General features: G+C 29.1%; 1 protein-coding gene across 1 annotated transcript; it reads right to left on the bottom strand.

The window, feature by feature from the left end:
- Positions 1-6602: 6602 nt before the first annotated feature.
- Positions 6603-14335, bottom strand: LOC117178524. The gene is made up of 11 exons (XM_033369952.1): positions 14164-14335; positions 11266-11401; positions 8830-8995; positions 8630-8757; positions 8113-8224; positions 7855-7916; positions 7531-7662; positions 7127-7273; positions 6910-6996; positions 6747-6837; positions 6603-6614 (listed from the first exon to the last, which is right to left on the bottom strand). Exons 1-11 carry the CDS (start codon positions 14243-14245, stop codon positions 6603-6605), a joined length of 1155 nt encoding a protein of 384 aa, XP_033225843.1. The 5' UTR covers positions 14246-14335.
- Between the last annotated feature and the right edge of the window lie 1877 nt (positions 14336-16212).

Raw genomic sequence — 16212 nt, forward strand, 5'->3', positions numbered from 1 at the left:
TAATTTGAAGCTATTTTTTGTGAAAACAATAATCAGCTTTCTAAAGTCCTTAAAATTCTACAACCATACGATACGGGTTTTTCGAAAAAATGGATTGTTCACATTCTCTTTCCTTACTGCTAATATATCTACCTACTTAAAAAAAATCAATCCTGTTACTTGTTACAGATTTAAGTTTAGAATTCGACTGTTTACCTAATGGCGACCCTATTCATGGCGTTCCTCGTGGTGCAGAATCTTCTTCTGATACACAACACTCTCCTGACAAGTCTCTTTCCCCAGCCAGACTTTACTCGACGACCAAGTCTCTTCCTCCTACTGAGTCTTCTTTTCGTGCCAGGTCGAGGTCGCCTCCTGCCACTCACATAGCTTCACCTACACGACTTGCTTGCCTTGACATTCGTGGACATGAACTTGACCAAATTCGATTTATTCGATTTATTCCTACAAAGAATCCTAGCCGAGTTTTCGAAGTTTGAAGATACACTTTTCCTGTGGATACACCAATACAAATGTTCATAGAAAGGAGTCGCTTTGAGCCCATACCAAACCAAGAACAAATTGTATTATCAATGCACGATGGAAACGCCTTTGCATTTTTAAAGAGTAGCAATGTTCTTGCTGGAATATATACATATAGTTCTCGCTATAACAAAAAAGTACGGGCAAAAATAAATATGGAGAACAATCATATTACCCTGTTGACCCAAACTGCACTCAACGAAACTCCAGTAGGCACAAATCGCCTAATCTCGTCTTAGTATATAGCAGTGAATGTAAGCCCCTCTTATCAACATGATCAATTCTATTAGAAATAAATATAAAACTAAAATATAAAATTCCTTGTGATCCGAAGTCATTTTGAAATATTTCAAATAAATTGTAATTGAAAATAATAATAAAAAGTCAATTTATTATTGTTAACAGGGCTTTACTTTTTCGTCAATTACAAAGTCAGTGTTTGTCGAAAACAGATGAAAAGAATTTATGCTCTATTTTTAAACGAAAATACTTTTTTTGTGGGAAAATATAATGGATTTACAGTGATTCAGGAAATGATTCATCTATGTAAAGATCACCTTAATGTAAATAGGCAAATATTCCATGCTTGAAAAAAAGTGCAGGAAATTAATAATTTAGCTGTTTTGACCATTTTCATTTTACCCCGTCAAAAGCACAATCAAAAACAAAAAAAGAAAGTGGTTATCGTTATCGCTACTATTTCAAATTTTGACATTTTCTTAGTTACTTTAGCAAAAAGCAATTGTCCTTACTTTTTAGTTACTACTTGTTTTTTAAGTTTTTAAACAGTTGACATCAAGCGTAGATTAGATTTGAGGTATTTTACGCAAACTAGGAACGAATCTGAAAAATTGTCATTAAAGTTTGTTCATGTTGCATGATTCTGCCGAATATTCAGAATCATTCAGATCTGCCTAGGCGGAAACTTATATATAGTTTATGTACAACGTGAAGTTTTATATATAACATTCATTTGTTTCATACAAAGAATATATAAAACTTGCGCCCTTTATATTTTTATTTTATATTTCATTTATTCATGATGGTGCTGTTGAGGAAAATAATGTATCGTTTTTAATTTTAAAACTTTGAAAGAGGCCAAAATTATGTATGGAAAAACTTTTATTATTTTATTTTAGGCGCTAAAATAATAATCTTGAAAAATTGAATGCGCTGATTTTGTAAACATTTTTTTTAAATCAGCTTCTAAATATTTATTTAAATCATAGTAAATTACAGATGTTTTTCATTTAAAGTTTGATATTTACGTTCCAAACAATTAAAAATATAATAATTGTAATTTTCAGTTTCTGCAACGTTTTTAGCAAAGTTCAAATAAAATATATCTCCACAAGTTACTGTGATGTTATCATTTCAGCGATAAGAGTGCAAAATAAAATCAATAAGAATGAAGAAACAAGATTTCACAGTTTGATCAAAGATCAAAGTTTTTTTATAAATAATAGTTTTGAATGTTACTAATTTATATAATGAAAAAATATTACACCACGATACAGATGTACAGAACATTTTCAAAAGATTTGAAAAATTTCCAGTTCAATCTCAGATTCTTATTGAACTGGTATTCAAAAAAATTGATTTATTTTTTCCAAAACGTTCCTATCGTTTCCAGAAAATATAAAGTAAAGTTTTTGAATTTCATTGCTTGTTTTTATCTTTAAATAATTTGTTAATGACTTCAGGAATTAAAAGCAGTTTTCAAAATGTGGATGCTGCAATAAGCTAAGTGCCAAGTCCGTCAGTCAAACAGTTTGGATAAAAATACTGAAAATGAGCCCATTTTAAAAATTTTTGAATACACATTTTTTAATGATTCAAAAATTCTGTGAATACTTGTTGGTAGTACTTAAATATAAAAATGTTAATTTTCGATAGCCCTAGAAGATTATCATATCAACTTTTTAAATTTTATCGAAAATTTGAAAAATTAAATTTTGACCGCACAAAAACTAATCAAAACTCAGAAACTGCATTTTTCGGTTAAATTATGCAAGATAGGAAAAAAATTATGAAACAAACATTTTGCACCCAAAAAATATTAACAAATTTGTTAATTATCACTTTTTCATAGGACACGTTGTTTTTGTTTTATTTATAAGAAAAACCAATAAAAATACAAAAATGGTATTTTTCCGCGCACGACAAAAGCTAAATAAAAATAAATAGATAACATGTTTTCACCGAAAGTAGAGTAAAAAAAATTTCATGATTGGTTTTTTACATTCTCATCAGAGAAGGTATGAGATATGTGTAAAATTTCTAAATCCCTAAAAGATTATCAAAGCACCTGTTTGAATTAAAAAAAAAATAATCAAAAAATCAAATTTTCACAGCTTACAAAACTTAGCTTACTAAGCAACTTAGCTGACCCGAAGAATTTCAGGCCAATTACTTGTCTGAACACTCTGTATAAGATATACAGGGCTATCCTGAATGATAGGATTGTCGGGAAATTGAACCTGTGTGGCAAGATATGTATAAACAACGAGGCTCAAAGAGAGGGATAGCGGGATATCGGGAGAACCTGCTTATCGGTAGATGTGTCTGCAAAGATGCAGCATTGTACCAGCGGAAAAAAATCGTGTGACAACTAACAAGGTCACGTTTCAGAGAGGTGTCTTTCAGGGCGATAACATGAGCCTACTCCTATTTTGCCTTACATTATTGCCACTATCTCTAGCACTTCGTCATTCCGACGGGTAATTGTGCGACAAGCCTTTAGATTAAAAGTACAAGGTCACTCATGTATTTTACATGGGTGATCTTAAGATCTATGCTAAAAACAAAGAGCAACTACACCTAGCTCTAGGAATGGTCGAACGATATACTAAGGAAATTGGAATGGAATTTGGGGTAGAGAAATGCGCCAAGGTTTATTTGAAGTGAGGAAATCTTAATGGCATCCCTAAGGATCCTGAGCTTGTTCATAGAAGCGTTATACGACACCTTTGCGCTGGAGAGACTTATAACGCATCGTTCAATAAATCCCGAGACTAACAACGAAAACAACATTTTTTTTTCAAAAATCATTTTTATTCATCATCATAATCTTCTTTTAGAGTGATACAATTTTTCCAACGTCTTTGCAACATTTCTATACCATGTTTATAGAGAGATTTATCCTTTGCTTCAAAATAGGCTTCAGTTTCGGCAATGACCTCCTCATTCGAGCCAAATTTTTTTCCCTGGAGCATTTTTTTGAGATCAGCAAAGAGCCAGTAGTCGCTAGGGGCTAAATCTAGCGAATACGAGGGGTAAGGAAGCAAATCAAAGCCCAACTCGTTGATTTTTGCCATTGTTTTTATGGACTTGTGGCATGGTGCATTGTCTTGGTGAAAAAGGATTTTTTTCTTCTTCATGTGCGGTCGTTTTGCTGCGATCTCCTCCTTCAAACGTACCAACAAGTCAGTATAATAATTACTATTGATCTATTTACCTTCTTCCAGGTAGTCAATGAAAATGACGCCATGTGTATCCCAAAAAACAGACACCATGACTTTGCCAGCAGACTGCTGCGTTTTTGGACGCTTTGGGCGGCTTTCGCCAGCCCAAGTGACTTTACTCTAACCTCGATAACTCTGCTATTTGTGGTCCACTCGAGGTGAAATTTTTACACGTTTCATGTGAAGGTTCGCACTCTAGGAAAACGTGGCTAGTTTGGTACTACTAGCACCATCTCTGGGTCTTCCGAACTGTCGGCGAAGAACAAAGTATCTGCAACGAACATACTTGCTGTCCCGGTAGTACTCTATTCATTTGGAGTAGTTCCATGGACGAAGAACGAGCTCAGATCCCTTGATATCGGGACAAGAAAGGTTATGCACATTAACAAAAGCTTGCATCTTAAGTCTTCTGTTCCGCGATTGTACATCGCTCGACGTCAAGGTGATCGAGGAATATTGATTCCTGAATGTCTTCACAAAAGGATTATTCTGGGTACAGCACATAGAGTCGCAAAGGTAAGAGACCCTCTTCTTAAAATGGTCAGGAATCACGAAGAAATAGGCAAATGAGCGTTTCTGTTCAAAGCTGAGAAGGAGGCTGCTGAAATACTCGGACTTAACTTCAGTATTAGGGGTGAGCAAAATGCATCAAATCTTATCTATCTCGAGGAGATAGATAAGATTATCTATCTCACTCCTGAAAGCCCGGATTAAGAAATCACAAGAGAAAAACTTTCGTGAACAGCTCCACGATAAGAGGATGCACGGTATCTTCCACAGAAATGTTGAGGATCAGTCAATGTCGTGTGAGCTAACGTTTACTTTCCTTAAATCGCCCGGATTGAAGTCTGGTATAGAGGGTTTCATTTTGGCATGCCAGGACGGTGTCATTTCCACCTTAACATACCGTCGCCAGATTTTGAGCCAAGATATTCCTGATGATAGTTGCGGGGTGAATGCACACCCCGGGCATTTAGCTCACATACTATCTAGTTGTCCAACTCATGCGGGAACGACCTTCATCCAAAGGCACAATGCGGCACTAATAGTGCCTTATTACCATCTCTGTCATTATTACAGCATTAAACTTAATACCGCACTCTAAATGCTCCTAGGGAAATCGAGTCAATTGTCGAGAATGGGATGTGTCGCATATACTGGATTTTTATATTCTCGACAATTGTTTTTGTTGCACACTCGAGGCCAGACATGGTTCTTCTTGACTTCAAGAAGCGAACCATGTTCGTTATCGAATTTTCGGCACCAGCTGAAAAAAAAACATTATAGCCAAGGACAATGAAAAGAAAGAGAGGTATAGAGAACTTATAAGGGAGATGCAACGATTGTACCCGGAATATTCTGTTAAACTAATCGTCCTTATCATCGGTGCTCTTGGAGGTGCCAAGTTTTCACTCGTTCTTAGTCAGAAAAGCATCCCTGCGTGTCAACAATATGCTAAAACACTTGCGGAAAAAATGCAGAAGGCGGTAGTCCTTGGACCGCTCCATATTCTCAGGGTGATATAAAATGTTTAATAACAATTTTTTTTTAAAGAATCGGAATTTTTTCAAACGGGACAATAAAACTTCGTCTGTTTTGATACCAATGCAAGTTATGAATTATAATAATATACATTTATTGGAATGATATAGAATTCGAGGAATAAAGTCCAGTGCGAAGCACAAGATACGTGATGAGAATGTGTTCGTTAAAGACAAAGGAGCTTTAGCAAAAGAGAATTCACAATCACCAAATGACTGCTGTCGACACTTTCATCTTTAGTTTTTAAATGTCTATGCACAAAGATGGAGCGCGTAGCACGAAGTAAATACATTATCGAGCTCGAAGCGCCAGAACAAACAATCGCGCTTTCTAGGCGCGCTCAAACTGGTGAGCCAGGCGCGCAGCGCGCGACGAGGATGTGCCCGCGAGGCAGGCAGATTTTTTGTGATTTATTTCCTTATTTTATGATTAAGGTAATTAATTCCTAATAATAAATACATGAAAATAACTTATGTACATTCAAATATGCTTCTGATCTGAATTAATCGTTTTGCTTTGTAGGACTTCAAAATAAAACCATTCTAGCTATAAATACAATGATTGTTTAAATTTGAATTTATAATTTTCGTAGGTTCTAAAAGTTTCTTCCAAACTCAAAATTCCATGTCCTTATTTTACTTAATAAATTCTAAAATTTAAATATTTTGAGTTTTCAGTACGTTGTGTTGTTTTTTCTGAAATTATGAAAAGCACTTCCTAAAACTATTGGCTAATAATTTATAAATTGCAAAGTGAATTATATTAAACTAATTCTTAAAACAGAAAATAATATTTAAAAGCGCTGTTATATTTTGAATCTATAAGATTAAACCCCCCCCCCCCCCCCCCCAAATAAAAAAACCTGGTTAACATCCTTAGAATAATGGCATAATATAAAATGGAAGTGGACGGAAATTTTTTATGGGAAGCCTGGCCGCTAAAATTTTGTTTATTAACATGTACTTGTTCCCTTTGAATTATATTTTTTGCTAGTCCTAAGTTTGGCTTTGTTCACTGAATTATAATGATACACTTTTATTGTACAATATTGATTTCATTATCATATATTTGACATTATAAAACAGCCTATAGAGTTAAAAATTTGCAGTAAAAAATTCTTTTCAGTGTTATATGGTTAAACAATATCTTGAGACAATTGTAATTTTTTTATTTTAGCAAAAATGGTTTATATTTCGAAATCATTAAATTTCGCGATACACCGAATTTTTTTGCTTTAAGTTGCGCCTTAAGTAACTCTTGTATTTTATTGGTGCTTATTGCTTCTTCAAGTTCACTTAGAAATCTGCATCTATGATATAAGATTGTGTTTTGATTAAGTGTCATTCAAAAACTTAATAAGTTAATAAAAGAAATTTTTTACTTTAGCAATTCTGTTTTCAAATTTGTGAATTCTGTGTTATAAGTGGAGATTTCTTTATTTAAATTCAGCTTGGTTCCCAGTTCAATCCTGAAATAGGGATAAATAAATGCAAGTTTGAAAAGGACGATTTTTTAAAATTAGGTATTGGTTTGTTTGACTTTGGTTCTTAACTTCAATTATTAGTCGATAAGGTAATTTATTTCAATCAGGATCTTACCTGATGCTTTTACCATTGGCTAAAAATTGTAAATTGATATTCCTTCTATCATGAATTCTCAAACATAAGTATTTGTTTATCTTCAGAAAGACTGGTTTCAACCATCTTGATGGCTTATCAAATTTAACATTTCTTTTCGAATCGACCCTGTAGGCAATTCCAATCAACAAAAAATTAACAAAATATGAGGATTCTAAAGACCTCTGAACAATCGATAAACACACATTAATTGTATTCCAATAAATATATCAATAAACATAGTAACAAATCAAATCTTCTTTTTGAAATATTATTATGAAAAAAATCTTTTTTAATCTAAATTTAAAAAGATTGAAATTAGCTCATTTTATTTTTATATTTAGAAGGTAAATGATAATAAAGCCTTATAATCAGATTTTCGGTACCAATGTCTTTTATTTTCATCTTCTAATTTTTCTTTTCCTTTTTCAGAATCTTTATTGTTCCTTGATTCTGCTTTGACCTTATCTTTCTTACTACCACATTTTATTGATTTGGGAGTTTCTTTACCTGTGGAGCTACAGTGGTTTTTAAAAAGAAAAAATTCTAAAAAATCTAATGTTCTAAAAATTAAAATAAATAAAATATTTATATTGGATTATTATTCAATTTGGCTAATTACTTAATTAAGAATATTCTAGAAATTCTCAATTTACTTTGTATAGATGTATCCGAAAAATTTATAGGAAGTTATTTTCAAAAGTTTGTACCTATAGGAAGCTTTATTTGTACTTGAGAAAAATTGCCTCACTAAGTGATCTGCATCGGGTTCCTGTGTAAAATAAATAAAAGAAAAATAATTAAATTTAAAGCAATTTTTTTCTTTAAATAAAAATCTACAAATTTTTATAATTTATTAGTTTCTACAAAATAAATTGATTAAGCAGAATTGAGAATCAGCTAAAAGTGTTATAATATATTTTAAATCCTCTCTAAAAAGTGCAATACTTTATATAATTGTAACTTACATTAAATACTATTTCTAGTTCAGGCTTCTTTGAATTTTTAGTCCAATGCCAAAGATATGGAATTCCCACAGGGGTATCAAAACAAATTCCCCCAAGCTGATTGTAGGATAATCTTAAAAAAATTAAAACTAATTGTTATTGACCAAAAAAGCTGTGTGCAGTCAAAAAATTAAAAACAACAAAATTCAATTCTTAAATATTTTAAATGATAATTTAATATTACATAATAAAACAATATTATTCAAAACCAACATATTATCAATATTAAACATCAACATTCACTTTTAAGGATGCACTATAGTCTCATGAAATGATTTTGAATAAAATATCGTACATCACTCGTAGCATTAGATAGACTCTTTTGAATTTAGATACTATTAAATTCCGAATTCTTTATTTATCCTAAATTATTTTTTTATTTCTTCATTTATATTTCTGTATTATTAATTCTATAGTTTACTTCTCCAAATATTCTTCTAAATATTAAATATTTATAGTGAAAAAAATATTTTTGTACCTTATTTCACCTTCTTCGCTCATAACCATTCCATTTCCAATCGAGTCAAAAATAGCTGTAATTTGAGGCTCTCTCGAAACTCCTATAATATCTTTTCCTCCGGGTGTGAAGACAATGTATAATGTTACCTTAAAAATTTTTACTATAATAAATGTTTGTTATTTTGTTATTTACGACTTATTGTGGTCTAATTTTTTTACAATGTCTAAGTCATTACGCTTTCGTTTCTTTGATCTGAGAATTTCAACAGCCAACCTGCTATTTGGATAAAAAACTTTACCGGAACCATCCGGGTGAAAATCTACAAGTACTTTTGTCTTATCCTCATCATAATACTTACTGCCTAATAGCCTATACATCTGAAACCTACAAATTAAAATTAAAATTAGTGGAGTCCTAAAATAAATTGGAAAATTTTTCGTTTTGAATTTTCATGCTCTCTAAATTGTGGAAACAAATACTTTGTTAAATTGCAATACTTACTTTTTCCCTCTATCTAAAATGCTGAAGCAAAATTGTAAATATAGTGAAAAAACAAAAACTTTTTAACATTAAACAAAAAAATACTGTGATTAATGATAATTAATCATTAAAACAATTAATTTTTTTAAATTAGTTTAATTATTTTCTTGATCTTACTTTAAGATAGGATAATTGTTATCATTAGTAATAAATTGGATAAAAAATTATATTTGTTAAATTAATTAATGATTAATAATAATGAAAACTTTAATAATGAAAACTTAATAATGAAAACTTCCAGCAAATTTAAGATAATGGAAAGAATTCTAATGAATTCAGAATAGTTGAAGGAATTCAAAGCATTCAGAAGATTTGAAGGTATTGGGTAAATTTAAAAAATCGAAGAATTTAATAAATATCTATTATTTGAGAAATTCATGAAATTTAGAATATTTATGGATTTTATAGAATTCCGAGAATTCCAAATATTGACAGAATTCAGAAGAATTTATTGAATTTAGGGAATTAAGACAATTTCAGGAACTCTAAAAATTTAGAATGTTCAAGGATATCCCAAAAATCAGGAAATTATATTATTAAAGGCATTTAGAATATTAATAGACCTCAGGAAATTGGGCGAATTTTAGGGATTTCAAAATATTTACGGAATTCAAAGAATTAGAAATGTTCCACAAATTAAGGAAATTCAGAGAACTTAAAGGTAATCAGGAACTCAGGATAATCCAAATATTTAGATATTTTCAGAAATTCAAAATATTCACGAAATTTGTAATGTCTAAGTATTTCAGGGAAATGAGAGAAATTAATGATTTACAAAAATGTAGGAATTGAAAGAATATAGGGAATTCAGACACTTTAGGAATTCACAAAATTTAGCGTAGTTAGAGTTTTTTAAGAATTTAAACAAGGCGAGTAATTTAGCATGTATTTTAGAAATTCTGAAAATTTAAAATGCTCGGCCAATTCAGATATTTTCAAGAATTCAAATAATGCAAAGAATTTAGAATATTCAAGGAATTCTGTGAATTCTAAATATTCAGAAAAGTCAGGATATTAAAAAATTTCGGGAAATTTTGATAATTAAGGGTATTTAATAGTGTTTAAAGAATTCAGGATATTCAAAGAATTCAGAGAATTCAGGGAATTCAGCGAATTGCGAGAAATTACGGAAATTAGACAAATCGAAGATTATAGAGAATTAAGATTTTTTTAGGAATTGAGAGAATTAAGGGTTTTTAGGAAATGAACAGAATTTTGAAGATTTCATGGCATTCCTAGATTTTTAAGAAATTCAAAATATTCAAAGATATTCGACAATTCAAGGAATTCGAAATATTAATGGAATTCCGAAACTTCGAAGATTTCTGGAATTTTAAATAAATCAAGAGTATTTAGGGAAATCAAGAAATTAAGCGAATTCAGATTATTCAGGGTTCAGGGATTTCCGATCATTTAGGTAAATCGCAAAATTTACAGAATTCTGCGAATTTTAGGAATTCAAAACATTAAAGGAATTCAGGAACTTAAGAATATTCGACGATTTCAAGAAACTTTAGATAAATAATTGATTTATTATATTTCAAGGAATTCGGAGATTTTTACAAAGTTACAGAATTCAAGAAAGAGAGAGGATTTATAATATTCAAGGAATTGAAGAATTCTGACAATTCAGATATTCAAGGAATTCAGAATGTTTTAAATGATTTCAGGCTATTTTAAGGAAATCAGATATTTCTAAATATTCGAAGAATTCAAGGAGTTCGGAAATTCTAAAACATTCAGGGAACTTGAGGAATTAATCCAATTCAGGGAACTCCTAGAATTCCAAATGTTAAAGGATTTTAGAGAATTCATGGAATTTAGAAAATTACAAATATTCAAGAAATCTTTAATATTTAAGGAATTTAAGGAATTCAGCTAGAGCACGGAATTCAAGAGCCTTAAGGTCATGTTCAGGAAATATATAAAATTGAAATTGAAAAAATGTCAGGTTCGACATATTGAAGTATTTCCAAAAAAGTGCGCATTCAATTGAATTCGAAAAAATTTTGTGTCAAATCCTGTCTCATTTAAACTAAAATTTTCTTTTAGAGGAAACTCTTGTGATACCATGAAATATTGATGCATTCGAGATAAAATATTTGTGTACTTACCAATCTAAATGAGGTTTGGCCGTTTGTGCCTGGTATTGGACAATTTTCCTCGTGGACCTTTTAGTGGGCATTACCGTCCAGCCGAGCTTCGCGAAGAGCTCGTTCGATAATTGGTACTCGATCGGATTTGGAGTACCTGAAACGGGAATTCGGAGAGGATGAGCCAGCCGGAACGGAAGTGCGATTCTGAAAATAAATCATATTGCAATTGCATTTCCTCTGCGCCATACTGGATGCAAAATGTTTGCCACTCGCTTTTAGGAAAATATAGAGGAATGCCAAAACGTTATTTCCACCGATTTTTTTTTATCATCCCATCGATATTTTGTAGAAAAAATGTATTGCAGACAAAACTTTTTAAACATATCGAGGTTCTAAAAAATGTGTGTGGAAGTTGACAATAACAAATTTACACTAACGGAAATCAGATTAGTATTAACTACTGGTTGCAAAATGAAATTAGTCAAAGTAGGCCTGGCGCGCATACAGAATAAATTGCGTAGCCTATTTCGAGGATAACTAATTCTTTCAGCCCTCTCCCTCCAATAACTTTTCTCTCCTACTTCTCCTACTTTTGCTATAAACACCTACTTTCCCTTATTCGAATTCCCATTTTCGTTTTTCCTCCCATCCCAAACTTTATCGTCCTCGACTTTCTCCACTCCATAATTTCCTACACCTTAATTCCCCCACTTGTTTCTTCCCCCAATCCTTTTTTCGCGCACTTTCTCTCTCCCTTCTCTACTTTCCTTCCTCAGTCATCATTTTTCCGCCTTCAATCTCCCGGACTACCCAAGTAGCCATTCCTTAATTATCCTTACCATTCTCCCTCTCTACCCTAACTCACATTCAGTCATTTTACCTACTTCCACTTACTAATTTCACCTGACTTAATCTACTGAGCCTCCCTTTATTTTCCACATTTTACCTTCGCCACTTTCCCTCACTCTCCATAATTCCAATTCCCTCATTTTCTCTTATTTCTATTTCCCACACGCCAATTTTTCACTATTGTCCTACCACTTTGAACAATTCTCCTATTTCTCTTCCTTTCCTTTTCACTAATTTATCCTACTCTTCCCTCCTAATTTACCCTCACCTCCCTTTACTTCTATACCACTCATTCCCAGAAATTTGGACACGCTTTTTATACTTTCACTGCTAAACATTTCACAGAGTTAATTTTCAATTTAGGAATATATAATAATAATTATAATAATAAGAGAGTTTAATTTAAAATTAACAACAATTATTTTTAAAATAGTTTAATTTTCAGCTGAAGATATTAATTTTGAATCAAAAGTAGTTTAATTTGACTGAAAAGGTACATTTTTACCAACAAGCTTTATTTTTCATTAATTACGATAGATTTTCATTCAAATAGTTAAATTTGAAAATAAAAAATATTCATTGATTTTCAAATAACAAAGCTTATTTGTTACTTCTTCTTCGTTAAAAAGTCTGATGAAAATTCAACTTTTTATTAATTATTGATAAGTTTTCAAAATAAAATTTAAATCATTTGATTAAAAAATTGGATTATTTGGTTCAAAAACCTAAAATTCTATTTTTTCGTTTAAAGAATACAACTGTTTTTATCAAAAATTAAACTATTTCATTAAGAAGAATACTAAACTATTACATTTTTTCGACAAATATCAATTAATGGAACTTAATTATTTGCTTACATTTTTAAATAATTAACCCATAATTTAAATACTTTACTAAAACTTCATATTTTTAAATGGGAGATTTATCATTTCAGTTAAGAATTTAGATGAATGCTTAAAACTAAACCATTTTTTGAAAATGTGTTTGATTTTTTAGCTCAAATTTAATTTTTTAAAGTGAAAAGTTTACCTTTTTTTGTTGAAAAATTTATCTCTTTTAGTTGAAAATTCATATATTTTTACCGAAAATCATCCCTGTTGGTTGAAAATTATTTTGTTGGTTAAAAGAGTCTCCTATGATTTAAGCTAATTCATTGCTTCCAAAGATTTATATTTTCAGTTGAAAATTTATTTGTTTGGTGGGAAATTGAAGTATAATTTGTTAAAAATATAATTTTCTAAACGAAAATTAATTTTTTCAACTGTAAATTTCACTATTCACTTTATTGATTTCATATATTCGTGTGGAAAAAATATTCGTATATTTATTTGAAAATTTAATTTTTCTAATTTTTCTTGCTAGAGGTTATTCTGCATACTTTTTTGAAAACCCATTTAAAATTCATTTCTTATGATGAAAATTAAACTATTCAATTGCAAATTCGGTTTGTTAAATTAATTTTCTCGGCTAAAAATTTACGTGTTTTTCTATGGTTGAAAACTTTTTTTTATAAATTCATATATTTTGTCAAAAATTCGTTTTTTTGGTATAACATCATTTTAATTAAAAAAGTATATTTTTGGTTGAAAATTGAAATATTTTGTTTTAAATTATTTTTTTATTGAAAATTAATTTTATTAACTGAACATGTAACTGATCCATTTTTCGCCACAATTTTATTTTTTTTACTTGAAAATGTAAACATTCTAATAAAAATTTCTCTTCTTCGGTAGGAAATTAAATTATTTGTTTAAAATTTCATGTTTTTGGTTGAAAATCCAATTGTTTGGTTAAAAATGCATTATTTTTTTAGATTCACTAGTTTAAGTGAAAATTCATTACTTGGGTTAAAAATTTGACTCTTCTTTTAAATTAAACTATTCAATTTAAATTCATGTATTTTTTTTAATTTATCTTGTTGGTTTATAAAAAACCGTATTTCATAAATAACAAGTTGTCAAAAAATTATGCAAAATGGAGAAAGAAAATAAATATTAACTGAAAAAAGTTAACAAGTTTTGAAATGAAGAGGAAGAAATTCAGCGAGAAATAAATTGAAATTATTACCTAAATCAACGATGGGATATTCTATTGACTTTTTACTTTTTCCAGACTTTCCATTTTTGGTGCTTTTGATCGTTGAAGACATCTTGTATTTCAAATGTTATTAATTTATTATTATAATCAAGTTTTTTAAATAAACACAATAAAAATGTATTTAAATAACTTTTTGCATAGAGGTTATACTACACGTATTTACATTTCACCCTGTTCAGTAGCTTTTTTGTTTTTTTATTTCAAATGTGATCGATTTTAAATTTTTTCAAAATTTCTCTTTTTTGGTTCAAAATTAGTTTTCTTGGATTAAAAATTAGTTTCTTTTTATTAAAAATTATTTTTTTTAACTGAAAATTTAAGTTTCTCATGTTTGATAGGACATCAGTCTCCTTGAGTTGAAAATTACCTCATTAAAAAAAATTTTTTCTGCTTTGTTGAAACTCTTTTTTCGGTAGAACAATAATCTTCTTGGCAACACAAAACTTTGGTTTATTTTATGTAAATGTTTGATTTAAAGATAAAATATTTTTTACTGGAATATCAACAATTACATTTTTTGTTAAAAATAATATTTTTTATTGAAAAAACATAAAATAAAAAACATAGAAGTAACATGTTTAGTTGAAAATTCATGTATTTTGTCGACATTTTTATAGATATTTAATCTTTTTGGTAGAAAATTCAAATTTTCTTAAAATCTAACTATTTCGTTCAAAATATAAATTTAAAAATATAAATTTCATTGCTTTGGTTACATTTTTTTTACCGGAAACTAATATGTTAACTAAAAATTGAAGTATTCTATTTTTCGTCGGCAATTTTTTTCTACAAATTTAACCTTGTCGGTTTAAAATACAAATATTTCATTTTATATGTTAACAGTTTAACATATGTTGTTGAATATTCACTTTTTGTATTTGAAAATAATTTTTTTAATTAAAAATGTAGTTATTCCAAAAAAAAGTATTTAAATAATGCAGTTATCTTAAATAATCCAGCCTGTTGAATTTTTAACTAAAGAAGGTCAATTTTCAACCAAAAATAGATTATTCAATTTAAAATTTTTTAAATTAATAAAAAAAAAGAATTATCGACAAAATAATTATAGTTTCAATAATGTAGTTGAATTCTCAACCAAAGATATGCATTTAAAATAAAAAAAAGTTAAATTTAACGGAAAAAACTAATTGTTAACCAAGAAGATTTAATTTTAACCTATTAAGACTGATTTTCATACAAGCAATTGGATTTTTTATTTCAAAAATTGATATTTTTAATCAAATATGGAATAGATCAATTCTGAATGATCAAAATTAATGTTTAATAGCAAAAAATTTGAATTTTTTTATAAGAGAGATCTATTGTCAACACAAAAAACTCATTTCAAATAAAAAAAAAATTAACCATAGAGATGAGCATTCAAATAAAATTATAAATTTTCAACCTAAAAAGTGAATTTTCAATATTAAAAATTGGTTTAAAAAATAAAATTATAAATCATGTCGCAAAAGAATTTATTTTTACAACGCAGCTAATCTTAAATCCAGGTAGTAAAATTGTCCATGGAAGAAGATTGAATTCTCAACAAAAAAATTAATAAATGATATTTTAAAAGCATCGAATTTGAAATAAAAAGCGACGAACCCTTAAAAAAAGATTTTAATTTGAAGTAATAAACAATAAAACTAAATAAAAAAGGATTTATTTTTAACAACAAATTTTGAACAAGATGGTTAAATTTTTAACCATAAAGATGAGTTTCAACTTTAATAATAAATCTTTAATAAAGAAAGTAAAGTTTTAAGAAAGTATTTTTACTTTCAAATAATTAATTGAAATTTTATACAAAAAAGATGAATTCTCAATCAAAAATAATTTTTATCTAACATAAGGAATTATTAAACAAAATAATTTAACTAAAAAAGAAGATTCTGTGGCAAAATAATTAATGTTTAGCAATATAAGTACATTTTGAACAATATAGTTCAATTTTCAACTAAGGATATGAATCTAAAATTAAAAAGAGTTAAATTTAAATAAAAAAATTAATTTTTAAGC

Source organism: Belonocnema kinseyi, chromosome 8 (assembly GCF_010883055.1).
Source record: "Belonocnema kinseyi isolate 2016_QV_RU_SX_M_011 chromosome 8, B_treatae_v1, whole genome shotgun sequence".
In the NCBI taxonomy this organism is placed as follows: domain Eukaryota; kingdom Metazoa; phylum Arthropoda; class Insecta; order Hymenoptera; family Cynipidae; genus Belonocnema; species Belonocnema kinseyi.

Coding starts and splice junctions, on each gene's coding strand:
- LOC117178524 (XM_033369952.1), bottom strand. CDS start 14,245: ATGTCTTCAACGATCAAAAGCACCAAAAATGGAAAGTCTGGAAAAAGT. Junction 7,274..7,530: donor GATGAAAATAAAAGACATTG/GTACCGAAAATC, acceptor AATTGCCTACAG/GGTCGATTCGAAAAGAAATG. Junction 6,997..7,126: donor GCCAATGGTAAAAGCATCAG/GTAAGATCCTGA, acceptor TCCCTATTTCAG/GATTGAACTGGGAACCAAGC.